General features: G+C 38.8%; 1 protein-coding gene across 1 annotated transcript in view; it reads right to left on the bottom strand.

The window, feature by feature from the left end:
• Positions 1 to 18,773, bottom strand: part of DNAAF9 (dynein axonemal assembly factor 9) — a 169,588-nt gene that overhangs the window by 87,523 nt on the left and 63,292 nt on the right. Inside the window, exons 8-10 of the mRNA XM_068986771.1 lie at positions 16,453 to 16,551; positions 11,331 to 11,386; positions 5,040 to 5,175 (exon numbers count right to left, since the gene is read on the bottom strand). Coding sequence (XP_068842872.1) covers positions 5,040 to 5,175; positions 11,331 to 11,386; positions 16,453 to 16,551 — 291 coding nt within the window. The remainder of the gene's footprint in view (positions 1 to 5,039; positions 5,176 to 11,330; positions 11,387 to 16,452; positions 16,552 to 18,773) is intronic.

The raw sequence follows: 18,773 nt of genomic DNA, 5'->3' as shown, positions 1-18,773 counted from the left end.
TTTTCCCAGAGATATCTTTTGTGTGTTAACTTTGGCTATTTTGTGAAGTTGCTGTTGGGTCAGCCCAGGATGCTAAAGAATTAACAATTTAGAAGGAAACTGAACTGAACTGAACTGAAGTCGCTCAGTTGTGTCCAACTCTTTGCAACCCCATAGACTGTAGCCTACCAGGCTCCTCTGTCCATGGGATTCTCCAGGCAATAGTACTGAAGTGGATTGCCATTTCCTTCTCCAGGGGATCTTCCCAACCCAGGGCTCAAACCCGGGTTTCCCGCATTGTAGACAGACGCTTTACCATCTGAGCCACCAGGGAAGTCCTGATTAGAAGGAAAAGAAGATGAAATGTGCTTAGGTTTTGACTGTCATTAATATTTAGTCCAGACCTTTCACAGTGAGGACCTTGGTTGACACGATATGTAGATGTGGAGGGGCAGCTACAAACTCAGGAAAGGAGGTGATACCCAGGCCCCCACCTTCATCTGTATTTCATCTTTGTTCACAGGCCTTCCAGGAGAGAAAATAAGTTCTCTAGATTTTTAAATTCTTATTTTTCTTCCCTGCTTAGTTGTTCATTTATACAGATGGAAATGGATGTCCTTTTCTCCTTTGAAAATCCAACATCTCATCAGGATTCCTAGGATAGTAGGTTCAAAATGCAAAAATGCTACCACAAGAACTAAAGGAAAAGAAATTAGTATAGTATATTAAAAATAGCTAGATATAACACAAATATCCATTCCTTCCATTTCACTCCATTGTTTAAGTCACAAGAGAAAATAATGGCATTTTTCTGCAACCCAAGTAACAGATTTGAAATGCAGATTTAATTTTGACTAATCTAAATCATACCATAGTAAATATGATCAACATAGTCATGAATCTAAATGAAAAATCATGTACATAAATCTAATTGTTGGTTAATAGGCTTATTTCCAACATGTTCCTTGGATTTCCAAATTTTCCCTAACTAAAGGCTTTTTTTTTACAAGGTGCCATGTATTTCAAACTTGCTTCCTTAGATGATGTCAGAAATTTATGTAAGCATATATTAACCTTAAGTTTATTTAAATGTTACTGACAAGGGATTAATCTCCAAGATATACAAGCAGCTCATACAGATCAACATCGAAAAAACAAACAACTCAATGAAAAAATGGGCAGAAGATTTAAATGAAAACATGTCTTCAAAGAAGACATACAGATGGCCAAAGGCACATGAAAAGATGCTAAACATGTTTAATTAGAGAAATGCAAATTAAAACTACAATGAGGTATCACCTCACATTGATCAGAATGGCTATCATCAAAAGTCTACAGATAATAAATGTTGGAGAGGCTATGGAGAAAATGGAACCCTGCTACAGCATGGTTGGAATATAAACTGGTGCAGCCACTGTGGAGAATAGTATGGAGGCTCCTCAAAAAACTAAAAATAGAGCTACCATATGATCCTGTACTCCTGGGCACATATCCAGAGAAAATTCTAACTGGAAAAGATGCATGCACCCCAATGTTCACTGCAGGATTCTTTACAATAGCTAAGACATTGAAACAATATAAATGTCTATCAACAGATGAATAAAGAAGACATGGTACATATATACATAATGGGCTATTAGCCAAAAAAGGATGAAATAATGCCATTTGCAGCAACATGGATGGACCTAGAGATTATAACAGTGAGTGAAGTAAGCCAGAGAAAGATAAATATGTTATCGCTTGTATGTGGAACCAAAAAAAGAAAAAAATACAAATAAACTTACTTTGCAAAGTAAGAGACCAACAGGCATAGAAAACAAATGTATGGTCACCAGAGGTGAAAGGGGGATGGGAGGAGGAACAAATTAGGAGGTTGGGATGAACATATACTCATTACTATATATAGAATAGATAACAAGGACCTACTGTGTAGCATAGCCAATATTACAAAATATAACAACCTATAAGGGAAGAGAATCTGAAGAATACTTATGTGTATGTGTGTATGTATAACTGAATCACTGTGCTGTACACCTGAAACTAACACTATTGTAAATTGACTATACTTCAAAAAATTTTTATTGATGTTTACACTAAAAAGGAAACTGGTACAATAGGATCTGCATGTATAATGTAAAACTGTTCAGATAATCTGAATGTGCAGATTTAATATCACCTATTTAATTTGTAAATTATTCACAAATAGCACAGAAATGGAAAAGTTAAGTATGTCAGCTTGGAACAGAGCTGAATGAAGATGAAAGTTCATAAATAGGGCCCCCACCGCTTCAGGATCAGCTCTCAAGTAAGTTCCTTGACTTCATATGTTTTCGTATTTGTATAATAAAGCACTCTGATTATTATAAAAAGTTGTGTAAATAATCTGCTAAATGTTTGTTTTAATAGACTATTTTTAGAACAGTTTTAGGTTTAAAGAAAGACTGATCCCAGAGTATAGAGAATTCCCATATTACCTCCTCTCTTTCCCCCTGTCTCCACAATTTCCCCTATTATTTGTCTTATAATATTATATTTCTTATAACTCGAACTAATGTTGATAAATTATTATTTTTAAATATTTATTTTTATTTATCATCTGGCTGTTCTGGATCTTAGTTGTTGCACATGGGATCTTTAGCTGTGGCATGTGGAGTCCAGCTCCCTGACTGGGGAATTGGGCCCCCTAGATTGGGAGCGTGGCGTCTCAGCCACTGGACCACCAGGAAGTCCTGATAAATGATTATTAACTAGAGTCCACCATTTATATTAGAGTTCATTCTTTGTACTGTACTTTCTATGGATTTTGACAAATGTATAATGACATGCTCATCATTTTAGTATCATATAGAATAATTTCACTTTCCTAAAAATCCCCTGTGATCCATCTATTCTCCTTTTCTCCCAAACCCCAGGCAATGACTGATCTTTTACTATCTCCACTGTTCTTTTTTTTTTTGGCTGTACCACATGGCCTGTGGGATCTTAGTTTCCTGTCCAGGTACTGAACCCGGGCCCTTGGCAGTGAGAGTGCCAAGTCCTAACCAATGGACCACCAGGGAATTTCCTTTACTGTACTGTCTCCATTGTTCTACCTTTTCCAGAATGTCACACAGTGGAAATCATACACTATGTAGCCTTTGCAGACTGGCTTAACATTTTAAAAATATGTATTTATTTGTTTATTTGGCTGCATCAGGTCTTAGTTGCATCATTCAGGCTCTCTACCAGTGGTACACAAGCTCCAGAATGTGCAGGCTCAGTAGTTGTGGCACAGCATGTTGGAACTTAGTTCCCAGAACAGGTATTGAACTGGCGTTCCCTGAATTGCAAGGCAGATTCTTAACCACCGGACCACCAGGCAAGTCCCTGGCTTCTTCAGCTTGGCAATATGCATTTTAGGTCCCTGCATGTCTTTTTGTGGGGCTTCCCTAATCTGGGTTCAATCCCTGGGTCGGGAAGATACCCTGGAGGAGGGCATGGCAATACCCTCTAGTACTGTTGTCTAGAGAATCCCATGGACACAGGAGCCTGGCAGGCTGCAGTCCTTGGGGTCACACAGAGCAGGACACAAGTGAAGAGACTAAGCAGCAGCAGCAGCAACAGCATGTCTTTTTGTGGCTTGATAGCTCTTTTTATCACTGGAACACAGTCCACTATATAGATTTACCACAGTTTTATTTACCCATTCACCTACTAAAGGACAACTTGGTTGCTTCCAAGTTTTGGCAATTATAAAAAGTGATTTTATAAATAAATCCCCTGTGTAGATGCTTTTTGTGTGGACGTAAATTTTCAACTCTTTTGGTAAATACTAAGGAGCATAACTGACACTAAAATGATGTTTAGTTTTGTAAGAAACTGCCAAACTGTCTTCCAAAGTGGCTGCACTATTTCGCATTCTCACCAGTAATAAATGAGAGTTTCTGAAGCTCCATTCTCTCCAGCATTTGGTGTTGTCAGTGTTTTAGCCATTCTAAGGTGTATAATGGGATGGCTAAATTATCACTCCAAACATTTTAGAGCACAATCCTCACTGACTATTCTACTAGTCTGTGAGATCCTCCAAGGCAAAGACCATAAATAATATTTTCCTCAACCTGGCATAGTGACTGGAACATAGTCAATAAGGATTACTGAATTAATGAGTGAAAGCCCTTTGGCTTTGGAGTCATAAAGACCTAAAAACAGAAACTGGCTATATCATCCACAATGTGAATGTGCACTGGGGCTGGTTTCTTTTTCTGTAATTTTTTGAGATTAAATTCACTGTTTTAAAGTATACAAAAAAATGTACTGGTTTCATCATTGTCTTCTTTCATCCTCCTTATTGTTCTAAGAGTCCTTCCTTTTTAAATCATTTCTTCATTTCACCCAAACTTCTTTTAGTCATTCTTTTTTATTAATACTTATTTTTATGTATTTATTTGGCTGCTCTGGATCTTAGTTGCAACACGAGGCCTGTGAACTCTCAGTTGCAGCATCCAAACTCAGAGCTGAGGCATGTGGGATCTAATTCCCCGACCAGGAATCGAACCTGAGCACTCTACATTGGGAGCGTGGAGTCTTAGCCCCTGGGCCACCAGAGAAGTCCCCCTTTAATCATTCTTTAAGGTAGGTCTGCTCGTAACAAATTCTCTTAAGTTTTCTTTCATCTGGGCATGTCTTGATTACCTCATTACTGAATGGGATTTTCACTGGATATAGATTTCTAGGTGATAGTGCTCTCTCAGCACTTGAAATGTAACAGTCAAGACATAAACTTAGGCTTGGAATGACTATTTTCAAGTTAATTTAAAATTCTTATTCTACTATTGATACTAATCTTAAAGTTTGGCTTGTATTTTTTTATCCTTTTCCTTTAAAATATTTTAAAATTAAATATGCTTTCAAATCTTACCTAGTACTTTTATATAAAAAGTTTTTAATCACTTTTTACACCAAAACAACTTCAAGTTTTAGGTTAAATTAATTCACTAATTCGAAAGGTTCCATTTATCCAGCTCCCCTCCTCCCCAAATGATAATAAAACCAACTAAGCACCAGGAAGTCAAGTCACTCACCATGTGTCTGGCAAAGCTCCCACTGGGACCAGTGCTGCGTACTAGGTGCCCTTCAGAAGGGAAGTTAAAGTTGCCAGCATTGAGGTTTTCTCGTGTGGAATGATTACCAAAGAGAACGAATGGCTGCCTATTAGGGCTAGAGTGGCAAATCAAAAACATGTGATTAGTGAAGAGATTCCTGGCCAAGGAAGCTTCCAAATGAGTACATTCTTGGGCTTCTCTGAGTGGCATCCTACAGTTTGAGCAAGGTGATCAGTACAGTCCACCTAATGCTCCCTGTTAGTTGAGAAGAGAAGACATAACTAAACCCACACCACATTTATATTTCAACTTCTCCTGCTGCTTAAGGAGAAAGTTCTATAAGTTTGCTGTTCATGATGCTGAGACGGAGCAAAATCCCAATTTTATACAGCAGCATTTTGATAGAAATACACATTTTCCAGAATGACAGCAGTTGTGATACACTAAAGACAGACAACAGAGCTGTTAACCATTCCTGTATAGCTTTTAGGAGGGAAGGAGGAAAGCCCAGCTGCAAACTTTCTCATGCCCATTCCTGCAAGCATCCCCCCTTTTCCCTCTTTCCTCTTGGCTGCAATGCTTCCTTGTAGTTTCTGTGCTTTCCACTCTGCCCTCTATAGTCCATTTCCCCCCCTGGCAGAGAAGACAATCTTTTAAACACACAAAGCCTTTACTTTTAGAAGGGCTGAAATTTCTCAGATGGCCAACAAGGACTTACATGGTCTGGCCTAGACAATTTCCTCAGCTCCATGACAGGCCACTCTCTCCCAACTCCCCCTTTCAGGCAAACTCAAATTTATTTTCCTTCACACACATTTCTTTTATGTTTCTGATATCTTCATCTCAGGACCACTGCTTTTTTCCCTTAATTATTCTTACTTATCATTCACATCTACCCCCAGAGGTCAGCTCTGGGGTGTGGTCTTCACAGTAACCATGTTCTTTTCTCCTTCAAGGAATCAGAGTTCTGCAATTACATATTTTTTGTGTGTGAGGATGTTTGATTAATGCCTTATTTCTCCACCATGCTACACACTCTATGAGGGAAGAGACTGTGTCTGGTTTATTTTCTAATCATGTATCTGTTGTTTAGTATGTCATGCCTTCTCAATAAATAGTCAATGACTATAGGGTATTTTAAAAAGATATTTTCTGCTACAGATTGAATGTTGTGTCCTTCCAAAATCCAACTTGCTAAAATCCAAACAACCAAAGTGATGGTATTAGGAGGGAGGGATTTGGGGAAGTACTTAGGTCATAAGGATAGGGCCTTTATGAACAGGATTATGAAACAGACTTATAAAAAGAGGTTCCAGAGAGATCCCCTTGCCCCTCCTGCCACATGAAGTTATAGTGAAATGACAGCCATCTATGAGAAAGTAGGCCCTCACCAGACACCAAACCTGCCAGTGCCATGATCTTGGACTTCCCAGTCTCCAGAACTGTAATGGAGAAATAAATGTTTGTTGTTTATAAGCTACCCAGTCTATGATATTTTTGTCACAGCAGGTAAAACAGACTAAGTCAGCTTTCTTTATCCCATATCCTTTCCTGAAAGTGTCCTTATGATAGGGGCAGAGTAAAGGCACAAAGTGAAAGTGAAGTTGCTCAGTCGTGTCCGACTCTTTGTGACCCCATGAACTGTAATCCACCAGGCTCCTCAGTCCATGGAATTTTCCAGGCAAGAGTACTGGAGTGGGTTGCCATTTCCTTTTCCAGGGGATCTTCCCAACCCAAGGATCGAACCCGGGTCTCCTGGACTGCAGGCAGACGCTTTACCATCTGAGCCACCAGGGACAAAGCAGGTGATTAAACAGTTAATCCCACTAGGAGACGGTAAGTAGAAAGAATATGGTAGACGCCTGTAAGTTTATGATTACTCAAGAAAGTAGGTTTGCTTAACCACAAAACCATGCAACAGGAGCACGAAACATGCCCCAAAACATTAAAACACTGGTGACATGAGACCCACATCTTGCCCAGTGAGCTCAGTAAGCTAGGGCATGCTCTCTGCACCCATCAAAAAAACAATTTGTGGACCTCGTTTGACCATGTAGGGACAAGAAAACTCTCCTACTCAATCTAGAGGAGGAGCTGATGATGGAAGCATGACTTCTACTCCAGAAAGCCAAAGAAGATCTTGCCCTCCCTACTTTCTATGATTATAAAATTGGAGCCCAGAAGGTTCTTGGAGATGTGGTATCTGTCAACCGCTTCTTTGTAAGCCTCAAAAGCATCCTATTCTAATAAATCACTTCTTACCTATTACTTTGCCTCTTGCTGAATTCTCTTCTGTGCTGAGACATAAAGGACTATGGTACTAGAGCTCTCCGGAGCCCCCAAAATGACACGTTTCACTTAAGAGTATGCCATGCGCAAAATCCTTTGCATTTCTTTTCACTGTAAGGCATCAAACTGTGGTTCTTAAAAGTAAACATGACTCTGATTCTATTCCGATGCTTAATTTAAGCTAAGTGACACACTGAGCAGAAAAAGATGACTCTGAATCCTAGTCAAGGTAGTCTGTCTCCTTATCAGATTGGACTGGAATTAGGGAAGAAAGAAAGGAAAGATCTACTCTCATTTATAAGCCTCTTATCCTTCTCCATCAGAGGCCAAACCACAATCACAGAAAACTAAACAATCTAATCACATGGACCACAGCCTTGTCTAATTCAATGAAACTATGAGCCATGCCATGTAGGGCCACCCAAGATGGACAGATCATGGTGGAGACTTCTGACAAAACGTGGTCCACTGGAGAAGGGAATGGCAAACCACTTCAGTATTCCTGCCTTGAGAACACCATGAACAGAATGAAAAGGCAAAAAGATGGGCACTGAAAGATGAACTCCCCAGGTTGGTAGGTGCCAAATATGCTACTGGAGATCAGTGGAGAAATAACACCAGAAAGAATGAAGAGACGGAGGCAAAGTAAAAACAACACCCAGTTATGGATGTGACTGGTGATGGAAGTAAAGTCTGATGCTGTAAAGAGCAATATTGCATAGGAACCTGGAATGTTAGGTCCATGAATCAAGGCAAATTGGAAGTGGTCATACAGCAGATGACAAGAGTCAACATCGACATTTTAAGAATCAGCAAACTAAAATGGACTGGAATGAGTGAATTTAACTCAGATGACCATTATATCTACTACTGTCAGCAGGAATCCCTTAGAAGAAATGGAGTAGCCATCACGGTCAACAAAAGAGTCCGAAATGCAGTACTTGGATGCAGTCTCAAAAACAACAGAATGATATCTGTTCTTTTCCAAGGCAAGCCATTCAATATCACGGTAATCCAAGTCTATGCCCTGACCAATAGTGCTGAAGAAGCTGAAGATGAACGGTTCTACGAAGACCTACAAGACCTTCTAGAATTAACACCCAAAGAAGATGTTCTTTTCATTATAGGGGGCTGGAATGCAAAAGTAGAAAGTCAAGAAATACCTGGAGTAACAGGCAAATTTGGCCTTGGAATATAGAATGAATCAGGGCAAAGGCTAATAGAGAACACACTGGTCATAACAAACACCCTCTTCCAACAACACAAGAGAAGACTCTACACATGGACATCACCAGATGGTCAATACCGAAATCAGACTGATTATATTCTTTGCAACCAAAGGTGGAGAAGCTCTATACAGTCCCCAAAAACAAGACTGGGAGCTGACTGTAGCTCAAATCATGAACTCCTTATTGCCAAATTCAGACTTAAAGTGAAGAAAGTAGGGAAAACCACTAGACCATACAGGTATGACCTAAATCAAATCCCTTATGGCTGTACAGTAGAAGTGACAAATAGATCAAGGGATTAGATCTCATAGATAAGAGTGCCTGAAGAACTATGGACAGAGGTTCATGACATTGTACTGGAAACAGGGATCAAGATCATCCTCAAGAAAAAGAAATGCAAAAAGGCAAAATGGTTGCCTGAGGAGGCCTTACAAATAGCTGAGAAAAGAAGAGAAGCGAAAGGCAAAGGAGAAAAGGAAAGATATACCCATTTGAATGCAGAGTTCCAAAGAATAGCAAGGAGAGATAAGAAAGCCTTCCTCAGGGATCAGTGCAAAGAAACAGAGGAAAACAATAAAATGGGAAAGACTAGAGATCTCTTCAAGAAAATTAGAGATACCAGGGGAACTGTTCATGCAAAGATGGGCACAATAAGGACAGAAATGGTATGCAACTAACAGAAGCATAAGATATTAAGAAGAGGTGGCAAGAATACACAGAAGAACTATAAAAAAAGATCTTCATGACCCAGATAACCACGATGGTGTGATCACTCACCTAGAGCCAGACATTCTGGAATGCGAAGTCGAATGGGTCTTAGGAAGCATCACTACGAACAAAGATAGTGGAGGGGATGGAATTCCAGTTGAGCTATTTCAAATTCTAACAGATGATGCTGTGAAAGTGCTGCACTTAATATGCCAGCAAATTTGGAAAACTCAGCAGTGGCCACAGGACTGGAAAAGTTTGCAGTTTTCATTCCAGTCCCAAAGGAAAGCAATGCCAAAGAATGCTCAAACTACCACACAATTGCACTCATCTCACATGCTAGTAAAGTAATGCTCAAAATTCTCCAAGCCAGGCTTCAGCAATATGTGAACCGTGAACGGTTTTAGAAAAGGCAGAGGAACCAGAGATCAAATTGCCAACATCCACTGGATCATGGAAAAAGCAAGAGAGTTCCAGAAAAACATCTATTTCTGCTTTACTGACTATGCCAAAGCCTTTGACTGGGTGGATCACAATAAACTGTGGAAAATTCTGAGATGGGAATACCAGACCACCTGACCTGCCTCTTGAGAAATCTGTATGCAGGTCAAGGTCAGGAAGCAACAGTTAGAACTCGACATGGAACAACAGACTGATTCCAAATAGGAAAAGGAGTATGTCAAGGCTGTATATTGTCACCCTGCTTATTTAACTTCTATGCAGAGTACATCATGAGAAACGCTGGACTGGATGAAGTACAAGCTGGAATCAAGATTGCCGGGAGAAATATTAATAACCTCAGATATGCAGATGACACCACCCTTATGGCAGAAAGTGAAGAACTACTAAAGAACCTCCTGATGAAAGTGAAAGAGAGTGAAAAAGTTGGCTTAAAACGCAACATTCAGAAAACTAAGATCATGGCATCTGGTCCCATCACTTCATGACAAAGAGTTGCAGAAACAGTGTCAGACTTTTTTTGGGGGCCTCCAGAATCACTGCAGATGGTGACTGCAGCCATGAAATTACAAGACACTTGCTCCTTGGAAGAAAAGCTATGACCAACCTAGACAGCTTATTAAAAAGCAGAGACATTACTTTGCCAACAAACATTCGTCTAGTCAAAGCTATGGTTTTTCCAGTAGTCATGTATGGATGTGAGAGTTGGACTATAAAGAAAGCTGAGTGCCAAAGAATTGATGCTTTTGAACTGTGGTGTTGGAGAAGACTCTTGAGAGTCCCTTGGACTGCAAGGAGATCCAACCAGTCCATCCTAAAGGAAATCAACCTTGAATATTCATTGGAAGGACTGATGCTGAAGCTCCTATACTTTGGCCACCTGATACGAAGAACCAACTCAATGGAAAAGACCCTGATGCTGGGAAAGACTGAAGGCGGGAGGAGAAGGGGATGACAGAGGATGAGATGGTTGGATGGCATCACCACATCGATGGACATGAGTCTGCATAAACTCCAGGAGTTGGTGATGGACAGGGAGTCCTGGCGTGCTGCAGTCCATGGGGTCGCAAAGAGTTGGACACAACTGAGCGACTGAACTGAACTGAACTCTCATTTATTGATCAGAGGAACTATCCCCAGCTTGGCCCTCCTGATTATTATAGACGCTGAGGAAACACTACAAGAAAACAAGTGCAGCAGCCCTCATGCTCCCATGTCCTCCTGGGGCTGGATCTTTATGCTGGATCTCTTTTACTCCCTAAAAGCCACAGTTGATGCCTGCCAAGCCCTTAGACACCCTGCTTCCTCTAGTTTTGCTATGCTAGGGATGGAATAAAAAAATTCCTTTCTTTAGATTTTAGCAAGTTACAATGGTTTAAAAGCCAGTTTAATATAAAACTGTTTTTAATACATAAATACAAAAGGAGTGAAAGGATTTTATAGAGTATGGATTTCTTACTCTGTAAGAAAATCAACTCATAGTTTCTTGATCCAGCTCCTAGACTAAGATTCTCCCCTCATTTCCACTCCCTTATCAACCCCATTTTCTCTATTACCATTCACCTTTCTTTCCCAAGTACCTTACCTATTTTCAGTTATATGACTGGAGATCATTCCATGACTAAAGTAACTTCTGAATGGCTAAAAAAGAAGCCAACATTATACACATTAAGATCACAATTTTATAAAACAATCACAAACCCCTGATATATGCATGCAGGTATATAAATAAAGTGTGTCAAAGAGACAGAGAATGAGAAAAAGAGGGAGAGATATGTTTGCAGATTTTTACAAGAACACAAGAGGACAACACGAATTTTGGGACAGCAAGCAAACAAAAATTAGCAAAGGAAAAAGACAAATGGCGGCAAAAGAAAAAGAAAGGAAATGGAAGGTGAAGAAAAGAAATTCTTGTCAAATTTTTAGTTTTTAACTACTGAAAGGAAGTTGGAAGAACCACCATTTGTGTTCTAAGTTACTAACCATAAAGGAATTTTTTCCTTCTATTAAAATTTATTTCTACACTTTTCAATAATTAGAATTATGTTACTTCTATAAATTACAATATATATTAATTCTAATAATACTAATTTAACATCAGCAGTGAGGAAGAATCCAAGGGATAGAAGTACTGACAGAAGTTTCCCAGGAAACCACAGAAGTACTTCTCAGCTTTGATGTGCATAGTGCTAAACACTAATCAAACATTAATATGCAGGATCTGTGTCAAGAGTTCAAATCTTCAAAAGGCAATTTGAATCTCCTTAATAATACTGACTGTTTCCCCTTCAATTTAAATATGTAATATATGCTTATTTTAGAACACAATAAAAACACCTACAATCTCTAAGAACTGTTAACATTCTGGTACATTTTCTTCAAGTCTTTTTTTTATGGTATAGTCATAGAATATATATAGATTGTACCAAAGTTTATTAAAAGTCCTTTATTCTTGGAAATTTATATTAATACTAACTTTCTTATATCATGAATAATACTGCAATGAATTTATCATAAATTTTATCTACAGTTCTGATTATGTCCTTAAGGCAAATGAAATTATAGGGTAAAAAGGCAGAACTATATTGCTGAATTGGTTTCAAAAAAGTTTGATCAATGTACACTTCCACTTACAATATCTGAGTGTGCCTATTTCAAGGTAAGCACTGTCCATTAAATGTCCTTTTAAAAATATGCTGACAAATGAAAAATGGTACCTCACTGTTGTTTTATTTTACTTTGATTTTTAATGAAGCAGAATATTTCAGATATGTTCAATGGCCATTTGGACTTCCCTTTGGTCATTAACTGCTTATTTACATCCTCTGTATGTTTATTAATTGGAATTTGTCTTACTGATTTGTAAAAACTCTTTAAAAGTAATGACAGTTAAAGTTTATTAAGGGTTTACCATGTGAACTATGATAAGCATTTAAATATATTATCTCAAATACAGTTGCTCTTTGAACAACATAGGTTTGAACTGGACAGTTCCACTTACATCTGGATCTTTTAAAATAGTAAACACCACAGTAATATATGATCTGCAGTTGGTTGAATCTGTGACTGTGGAACTGCAGATGCCAAGGAAACACAGATATGGAATGATAGAGTATAGGAGGGGTTGTGTACACAAAAGGCTGACTTTAAGTTACATGCAGAATATTGACTGTGCGGAGGGTCTGGGTCCCTAAAACCAGTGCTGTTCAATGGTCAACTGTAATCCTATGTGTTTCAGTCTATCATGATACCCTCTCCACAGATGAGCTGGGTAATTAAAATGTGTCCCAGGTCACCGAGCTAGTGAGCAACATAGTCAGGATTCTAACTGGATTTGGGGCCAAGAGATAAAATTAGATTCGTACCTCACATCATATACACAAGAAGATTTCAAGTAAATCAGGGATCTAAATTTAAAAAATTAAACCATACAAGTACTAAATGGGTAAATTCCTCTTTAACCTTAATAAGCCTTTCTGTATATATGATTTAAAATCCACAGGCAATGTAAGAAAATATTAATAAACTTATATTAAAAGCCTGCATGGCAAGAAACCACCATAAACAAAGCAACTGACAAAAAGGAAGAAATATTTTAAATATATATCATAGACAAAAAGTTAATAGCCTAAATATATATAAAGAACTCAAAAAAAACAATGGACAAAAGACCTAAAACCTGTATTCTATACCTTCAGTTAATAATACTGTGCCAATATTAAAATGGGAAAAAGACATGAAAATAAAATATAAAATGGCCTTCAAACATATAAAAAAGTGTTGAAGCTTAGTCATAATTAGAAAAACACAAACTAAAATAATTCTAAGATATTACTTCTCATCTATGAGACTATCAAAACTTAAAAAAAGTATGACAACACATTCTACTGGGGAAGCTGTGGCAAAACAGGCACTCTCATATGTTGCTAGTGGGAATGCAAATCGGTACAACCTTTCTGAAGGGAAATTTGGCAATAGCTAACACAACTACAAATGCACTTACCTTGTGACCCAGCAATCCCATTACTAGGTATACAAACCTCCAACAATATGAAAATACATAAGCACAGAGTTATTTACTATGGCACTGTTTGCAATGGCATAATATTGAAAATAACCTAAATACACATACCTAAGAGAGTGGCTGAGTAAATTAAGATAAATCCACACAATGGAGTACAGCTGAACACATGGGTTAATGTGTGTATAACTTATAGTTGGCCCTCTGCATTCACAGTTTCTCTGCATCCAATTATGAATTCAACCAATCGTGAACTGCAGTACTGTAGTATTTACTACTGAAAAATATCCATGTATCAGTGGACCCAGGTAGGTCAAGTCTGCATTGTTCAAGGGTCAACTGTACTACGAATTATAACAAAGAATGAGGAAGCTCTCAATGAACTGACCTAGAGAGAGTTCTAGCATACATTGAGAAAAGTGTTAAAAGAGCAAAGCAGAAATGACTACATATAGTATGCTACTCTTCAATGAAAGAAAGAAGAGTTTATAAGAAAACAGCAATGTATCTGATCATTTGTGCAAAAGAGACAGAAAAGAGTTTATCAGAGATTTGTTACCTGTCAGTAACAGAATGGGTAAAAGAGAATGGGAAGAAAGGGAATGAGAACAAGGTGGCAAGAGACCAGGAGTGACACTTGCCTGAGCAAACCTTTGTGAATATTTTTCACTCTTAGAATCAGTAATGACAGAAGAAAAAAAAAAGAATTTAAAAAAAAAAAAAGGAAAGGCACATCAGTAAGAGGTGGGCCAACTTCAAGTGGCCTAATATAGAGGTAACTGGAGTCTCTGAAGGGAGGGAAAGAGGACTGAAAAAATAATAGCCCAAAACTTTCCAAACTTGATACAATTATAAATCCACAGATCCAAAAAGTTCAACAAAACCCAAGCATAAGAAGTATGATCAAAATTACAGTCAGATAGGACTTTCCTGGTGGTCCACTGGTTAAGAATGCCAACACAGGGGACACAGGTTCGATCCCTGGTCCAGGAAGATTCCACATGCTGCAAGGAAAGGCCCATGTGCCACAACTACTGAACCCTGTGCACTTTGAAGTCCACACACCACAACTACTGAGCCCACATGCCACAGCTACTGGGCCCTCACGCCACAACTACGCAACTACCGAGCCCACACGCCGCAACTACCAAGCCCACACACCGCAACTACCAAGCCACATGCCTTGAGAAACCACTGCAATGAGAAGTCTGTACACCACAATTGTAGAGTAGCTTCTGCTCAGAGCAACTACAGAAAGCAAAGAAGCCTTCACTGCAATGAAGACCCAGGGGTGCCAAAAATAAAAAATAAATAATTTTTAAAAATGAACAGTTAAAAAATTGTAGTTAGACATATGGTAATCAAATTACTCAAAACCAGTAATGAAAGAGAAAATCTTCAAAGCTACCAGAGGGGAAAAAGACCAGTTATATGGAGAAGAACAAAGAAAAAGATAAAAGACATCATCAGAAACAATGCAAGTGAGAGAGTGAAACAACATGTTTCAAGCACTGAAAGGAAAAAACTGTCAACCTAGAATTTCATACACCACAAAAATACTTTTAAAAATGAAAGTGAAAAAAATATTTTCAGACATACAAAAGCTGGAATAATTTTCTTCTGAATTATCAGAAGATTCACACTACAAAAAATGTTAAAGGATATCCTTCAGGGAGAAGGGAATTATACCATATGAACATCTGTGTCTAACACAAAAAATGAACAGCACCAGAAATTTCAACTGCATGGGCAGATATGTAAGATTTTTAAATTATTTAAAATCTTTTATTTTTAAAGATAAAAAGATAATTGACTAAAAAAGAATAACACCAATATACTGTGGGGTTTATAGCATAAGGTAAAAAAGATAAAAGTAAAGTGTATGGCAACAAAGATCAACTCCAGTTCTAAAGAGCAGCAGTAGGGCTTATACTGGGTCACAGTGAAACACAGGAGAACTGAAGCTGGCAGTCCAAACCCAAAGTAAGCTCAAGTGCAAGCTCAAGATCTCTTTGATCCTGCCTGTTGACTAGTTTTGGGAACAGTTCTGTACCTTAGTTCTTGATTTACATACCTCAGTTTACTCATGGAATGGTTCCTAGCCTGAACCTAGCAACTTCACTTTGTTGTTTGCTTAGAAAGAAAGCTTGTCATCACCTAGAGGTTCAACTGACAAAGGTGTGCCATGCATATGTGAATAATTATTCCTAGGCTTATTAACTGGTGCCAAACAGAACTCCTGACAAGGACACCAAGTCTAAGAAATGAGTATCTTTACTATAAAAAAAACTGGCACAGAAAAACAAAAAAGCTGGAATAATTTTATATATTCATATATATACATTCATATATATATATATATATATGGGGCGGCACAGAAACTAAAAATTTCTTTACATCATGCAACAAAGTTTAAGAAAATGATAACCAAATTAGGCAGTACAGAAACTAAAAATTTCTTTACATCATGCAACAAAGTTTAAGAATATATATATTCTTAATATATATATTAAGTTTAAGAATATAGGGGGTGGCACAGAAACTAAAAATTTCTTTACATCATGCAACAAAGTTTAAGGAAATGATAACCAAATTAGGATTGGTAGTGTTGTAGTCTGAAATATTTTTAATAAAAATTTAAAAATCAGCCAATTTCTTCTTTCTTTTTGACCCTTCCTTTACATACCTCACCAGCCTGAGATTCGGACAATTCTAGCAAGAAGGGAATTTCTGTGTCAAAATTAGCGAAGAAGCTAGTCCACTGATATTCAAAAGCCACCAAATCCTAGAAAGAAAATGAAAAAGATAATGCATTTGGTCATTTAAGGAGATACTTTAGAAAACCAGACTCATGAAACCACATCTAATCTCAAAATACCAGACTATTTAAATACATTGTTTAAAGGGTAGTAGCAAACTATTGATACCTGTTATCACATGGTGGACGTTAAAAACATTATGCCCAGTGAAAGAGGCCAGATGTAAGAGACTACAATATATGGAACACTCAGAAAAGACAAACCTAGAGAGACAGAAAGTAGACTAGTGGTTTACTTAGGTTGGGCTGGGAGTGGGAATGAAAACTGACTACAAGTGAGCATGTTACCGAATCTCAAGGCCACGTGCCTGACACAGTGAGGCCCGTCAATACTAAAACGTAGAGTTTGGAACAGATGAAGGTTTATTACGGACTGACACAAGGAGATGGGTGGCTCATGTTCTAAGAACTCCAAAGTTACTGAAAGCTTTCAGCAAGCTCCTTTAAAAGCAAAAGGTCAGTCAGTTGTTGCAGACTTCTTGGTGTCAGATCCTTTGTTCTTGAGGTGAGGTCATACATAGTCAGCTAACGATGTTCCTGTAAATCTCTACCAGATTTTAATGTTAATTCTCTGTCCAGATAAGAAAGGGCAAAGTCCTAAGGTACAACTTTCACTCTCCAAGGTCCCAGTCCTGGCTAAGAGAAGACAGATCTCAGTTGGCAGCTCCTTCGGGTCCTGGTTCCCACATCCTGCCCAGCTATCATTCCTGAGGGAGCCAGGCCCCCAACCTAACTGGCCCTCCATCTCCTCAGGTCGCTTAAATAGGGGAGACCAGATCTCACAGACTGTGACCAGACAGACACCCACTGCTGGTAGGTTGGACAGACAGGGATGGGGAAAGAGGTTCACTACTCAAGACCTGGCCCACAGTTAGTGGAAGACCTTAGTGAGGGCTCTGGAGCCCTCTAGGAATGGGTGAGCTGGAGGGTCTCCAGAAGAAGGCCTGAATCTGCCTCTTAACTCACTCTCCACCTGGTGACTACCACACCATTGACGGCTGACTGAATCACTTCCCTAAGGGTCACTCATTGACAGCTGATTGCTGAGGGGTGGGGGTGGGAGGAGCAGGGCAGCACTGAGGCACCAACCAATGGCTGAGCAAGACCGCCTGCCTAGTTACAGGCTGTGGAGTAATGAGGTACAGTAATGGCTGCCTGTTAAGGGCTGTGCTCATCCCGCTCTGTTGCAAGCACAAAAGGAACTCTCTGGATTGACGAAATGTTGTAAAATTCAAATTGTGGTGATAATTGCATCGTTCTGTAAACTTACTAAAAATCATCGAATTGTATACTTAAAATGGGTAAATTTTGTGGTATAAAAATTATATTTCAATAAAGCTTTTTTTCCTTTAAAAGCTATTTTTAAAAAGGACAATCGGCAGTCCTTGTTGAGAGGGAGTTATTTATGAGGCAATGTAAAGCTATTTACGAGACACTGTACCTAGTAAGTATCAAAAGGGTTACAACAGTGAACTTTGTTCAAGGCCAAATTAGTTGACTTTAATTAGAAGTTCAGTGGGGTCAGAGGTGACCCAGAGCCCTTTTCTCCCTCATCCCCTCCTCCTAGGGGTAATGCAAATATGTACCTTACCTGCTGATTCTCCTCCATATACAGCCCGCCTCCTTCCCCTATCCCAGCTGGTTTTAAGCGTCCTCTCTGAATTCATTCCTGTCACCAACCACTACACGCTGCTTTGTGTTCCTGGCTTTTCTTTAAGGCATCATCCATCAGCTAATCCAAAATATCAGCTATGACTTGCTTGATCTTTGGCCTTATTTTGAAGTGACATCTTTGGCTCTATTTTGAAGTCACTGTTAATTTGTACTCAAATTGGATAGTAGTTTTCTTATTTTTAATAAACCAACCCTGCCCTTATATTTCTTTTGGTTGCGCACTTTCTTCATTGTTGCTCACAGTGATTCTCTAGTTGCAGCAAGCGGAGGCTACGTTGTGGTGAACGCTGAGGAGCACAGGCTCTAGGCGCAGAGGCTTCAGCACTTGCAACACACAGCCTCAGTAGTTGTGGCAAATGGGCTTAGTTGGTCCTCAGCATATGGAATCCTCATGGACCAGAGATCAAACCTGTCTCCCCTGCATTGGCAGGTAGAATCTTATTCACTGTATCACCAGGGAAGTCCCTGGATAGTAGTTTTCACTGGCCATTTCACACTGTGTAAGTGTACATGAC

The sequence above is a fragment of the Capricornis sumatraensis genome, chromosome 15, assembly GCF_032405125.1.
Source record: "Capricornis sumatraensis isolate serow.1 chromosome 15, serow.2, whole genome shotgun sequence".
Classification (NCBI taxonomy): Eukaryota; Metazoa; Chordata; class Mammalia; order Artiodactyla; family Bovidae; genus Capricornis; species Capricornis sumatraensis.
Note: the sequence above shows the minus strand (reverse complement) of the source record. Positions and strands in the feature narration are given on the sequence as shown.